This window comes from Astatotilapia calliptera, chromosome 3, assembly GCF_964374335.1.
Source record: "Astatotilapia calliptera chromosome 3, fAstCal68.1, whole genome shotgun sequence".
Lineage (NCBI taxonomy): Eukaryota > Metazoa > Chordata > Actinopteri > Cichliformes > Cichlidae > Astatotilapia > Astatotilapia calliptera.
In genome coordinates, this window is record NC_137424.1 from 81,934,607 (window position 1) to 81,938,930 (window position 4,324).

At 38.9% G+C, this 4,324-nt stretch overlaps 1 protein-coding gene across 1 annotated transcript; it reads left to right on the forward strand.

The window, feature by feature from the left end:
• Positions 1-960: 960 nt before the first annotated feature.
• Positions 961-4,116, forward strand: LOC113011008 (uncharacterized). Its single transcript, XM_080299483.1, has 7 exons — positions 961-1,171; positions 1,447-1,803; positions 1,892-2,111; positions 2,434-2,657; positions 2,833-2,980; positions 3,086-3,195; positions 3,427-4,116. The coding sequence occupies exons 2-7, from the start codon at positions 1,468-1,470 to the stop codon at positions 3,733-3,735; spliced, it is 1,347 nt and encodes a 448-aa protein (XP_080155609.1). The 5' UTR covers positions 961-1,171; positions 1,447-1,467; the 3' UTR covers positions 3,736-4,116.
• Positions 4,117-4,324: the final 208 nt, after the last annotated feature.

A 4,324-nucleotide genomic window follows, 5' to 3' on the forward strand; every position in this document is an offset into this window, starting at 1 on the left:
ACACAACCCCATACTCCTGAGTTGGTACAGTCCAGCTTCGTGCCTCTAGCTTCGCGCCTCAAATTTGGATTGCAGGATTAGTAATATTTTTGGGTCCGGGATACAGTGGTACAGTGTGAAGAAATTAAGGCATGCTATGGAGAAACTGGACGAAATGACAATTGCCACCCTGAAAGGTATGTGACTGTTTTGTTTTTTCTATGTTTTGTGTTCTGCTATGTTGCATGTTAAGTCGCTAGCATGGCAGGCTATACCCGGTTGTTAGCTTAGCTTGTGCGGTTAGCTTAGTTGCATTAGCATATTTAAATATGCTAGTGCTATTACACTACATACATGGGTATTTCTGAAAATGGAGATTTTCCGTTTTCATTTTAAAAAATAATCCCGTCCACACGGAAACGCAGAAATGAAGGAAAACGCTGCTAGGAACATGCCAAAGCAACAGGTGGCGATATATTCCTAACCGTGTAGAAATGTTGGCCAATCAGAAGTCTAGAAGCCTCGGTGGGAAATAGTAAAGAAAGATGGGGCATAGAAGCAGAACCCAGTCTGGAGGGACAGTAACTGTGTGTGTATATGTAAGTATTTAAACACTGCAGAGAGTAAAATTAACAGTAACATTAGCCTATTGTAGAAATTCATTTCACCGAAACAATAACGTGGCGCACAAGGCCCACACCTTTGACGCTGCGTTTCCTCCGTTTTTCTCGTCCACACCTAAATGCAAAAAAGGAGTTTTCGAAAATATCCACCCTGGCAAGCGTTTTTAGAAATCTCCTTTTTCAGTGACCGAAAATGCTGTTTACGTGTGGACGAAAGGTGCAAGCGAATCACAAATATAATACTTTTTCCAGTCAATGGGAGGAAGGTAATTTAGAACCTGTGGAGCAGTCAGGAGGGAATATAATGGAATAGAGTATTGTTTTTAAATGGTAAATATTAAATTATGTTTCTTGTGTATCCTGTTTGTTACCCAAGCAAAGCTGTCAGCTGGCTTGCACATGAGGATGATGCAATGTAGTGATAATTGGAAACTCCTATTGCAGAAGCAAATGTTGGAGAAGACCTGCTCTCATCACTTTCACGAGATGACATCAAAGATCTGTTTCCTGGTCCTGAACATTTCCTCAGGCGTCGGGCTCTATGGCTTGCAGTGCACAAATGTGAAGAAGTAAGTTCTGTCCTATCGCTGTGTGACAAAACTGAGAACACACCAGCTTGTTTTATGCAGTTTCAAGTAATTCCACCAATACTCACTTAACAGATAGACAGTAGAATCTTCTTTAGTTTTGATTTAAATCAAGTGGCCCACACATTTATTAAATATACATATTTTTTATTGTTCAACACTTTACTGATATTTTGTTGTACTTTCTTTCATGTGTAGAGACCTAAAGTTCTTGTGCAATCCTATGTGAAATTAGCCCCATGTACACTGTATTTTAGAACAAGACTGCTGCTGAAAAAATGCTAACAACTACTGGAGATGGTGACTTCTCCAGAGAGCAACCCAGCACTTCTAAGTTTGTGACTATGTCCAACCCAGAGTACATAGTCTTCACAGACAGTGAACTTGAGCAAGCTCGACATTCCTACTTTGAAAAGAAGCGGCTGGGGACAGAGTGTGCTGAACCTTTGTCAAAGGAACTCTTTTGTCGACTCGTAAGAAACACCATGACAAACATGATTTCGATAGCAAGAGCAGCTGAAGACTCCAGATACCCCAGCAAACATGAGGTTGATGCCATGGCAAAGCGATTAATGGAGTACTACCCAATGCTTAAAGAAACGTGTGGTGAGTGGGTAAGTAGCATTTGCTCAATACCACTCTGTGTTAATCATGAGTGATGTATCTTATCATCTTTTAATTTTTACCGTTTGTACCTGTTAGGAGCATGTTGCTAAAAAGCTAATGAAGAGACTCTCCAATGTCAAAAGTCCAAGGAAGGGCAAAAAACCTCCTGCGAAGAAGCCAAGAAAGGATGGGAATGAAAGCGTTGCAAAAAGTGACAGCAGTGGGGAGTCCAGTGCATCAACTATTATTCTAGATAAATCACCAGTTAGATCGATGGGCACCCCAGTGCACCACCAGGATGGCAGTGATGAAGAATGTAAGTATAATATAATGCACCCTCTTATTACAGCCTGAGTGTAAATGTGGTTTGGACGATACTTTTTGTTTTTTTGTTAAAGATTCTGCTAACAATGGAACACAACTACTTCACTGTTTATCTTGGAATCTTTGTGTTCCATTTAATAGTGACAACTTCACAGGATTAATGAACAATTTTAAGATAGGTGGTTAGTTAATTTGTTGATCTAATTTACAGATATATTTTGGTATTTTTGTTTTATTGTTTTGCACCAATAACAGATATATAAAGCCTTACTGTGGCAATAAATGATTTACACACCTCTGCTCTGTGTGTTTAGCTGGTTCAGCTGACTTCTTTGACAGCCAAAAAACCCAGGCAAGACACTACAAGACACTTCAAGAAATATACAAGACCAAAAAACCGAACAAAGCTGCTGTTACCCAACTGCTGAACCTGGAGTTTGAGTCTAGAAGACAATTCATTAACTCTGATGCTATAAAGGAGCAGGACAGAGCAGTGAAGATACTAGAGGCATATCCTTGTTTCAGAGAACTGGACCATGTAAGCAGCACTTATTTCTTTTAGCCATCCTGTTATTCCTTTGGGGACATTTTGATATGATTTTCAAATTTCTTAAATACTGGCCCTCATGTTTAAATTGTTATCACTTATTGTCAAGACCAGATACAGAGCTAGACAGATCTATCTCAGTTGGGTTTCTGTCTGTATTTTTCAGGTCCTTGATGAGCTGCGGAGAATTATTCAACCATCCAACTTGAAATACATTTCTGAGATGAAGGATAGATGGGAAATCTTCTACTCGAAGGTGCAGTTTTATGGTGTCATGAAGAAAGTTATGAAGCCGCCAAAAACTTTGGATGGAGGTAATGCTACAGTATCTTGATTTGTCTACATTTATGCTTTGCAGATTACATTATTTGCAATGCTTAATGGTGTTGCCCTGTCTTATTTTTCTTTTTTCAAACCAGTGGAACATGCAGCAGCTGTGTTCAGAGCCCTTCCCGTGCTTTTCCCTTCCAGCACAGTACCACCTAAGAAGCTGGGCATCTGTAGTGAGGCTTTTTTCCATGTCCTAAAGGTAAGGCTGCAATATTCTATGTGTATATATTGTTGAATTTTGCAGTTACTCATGTTTTCATTTTATATATTTTACTGTGGAGTCAGTCAAATATTCTTAAAGTTCAGATCCCCATAACATGTTGATGTTAATAAAACCTACAAAAAAGTTGATCTATTTTAAACTGTAATGCAACTCAAAAATTGTGTTTCTTACGGTCTTGTTCTAATCCTCTTTTTTTCTGTCATGTAGACTTCAGAAGACCCTGAAGGCTACCTGCGTCAGCGACCCCTGTCTGGTCCAGTTCTGCTTGTCTCTGAAGGCAACTGCATGATAGCTGTTGGAACCACACCGGTGAGCACTTTTGACCGGAAGGATCTTAATGAGGGACTGCTCTATCTGATGGCATATTACTATGCCCTCCACCTCACATATCCAAAGTGCATTTCCACGCTGCTGTCTGTCTTGCAAACTGAAATACTCAAAGACTCCATCCATGACCGAGATTCAACCCCCTCTTACAAGAAGGCGCTTGGTGAGTGGAAGTCATTCATTGAGTGAGTCTCTCAGATGACAGACTCCATCTGCCTTGTTTATCAGACTCAGTGTTGGTCAGTGAGGTTGTTTTTTTTCTCTCTAGAAAAGTTGTTCAAATGTAAAACACATGTTTGTTTGTGTGGTCGTTAAACTTGTTCTTCTAAAATGTTATGTAATATAGGATTTGAAATAGTGATTGTTTTAAGCTTCAGCAAAATTTATTTTTGATACCAGCCATGAGTGTGTTATACTGTTATTATTCATGTTAAGAGTATCTGGAATATGCACTTCTTATATTGGCCATGTTACACAGTACCCTGTTGAAATGTATAATTTTAGACATGATTCTCCTGGAACAGACCTCAGTGAGTTACTGACCCATTGCTGTGTCAATAAAAGCGCAAAATCTAAGAGTGCTTTTGCTGTCTTAATTTAAGATGAATTCTCTTATTTTTAGTAGCTTTTTGAAGAGATGGTGTCTTATTCTCAGGAATTTTTGCTGATTATTGTTCTCAGAGTCGAAACATAATTCTTATAGTTAGCTCAATCAAGAAAGAAACAATTCAGTTTTAAGAAAATTTGTCCTATAGTAAGGTTTTTTTTTATGTGAAAA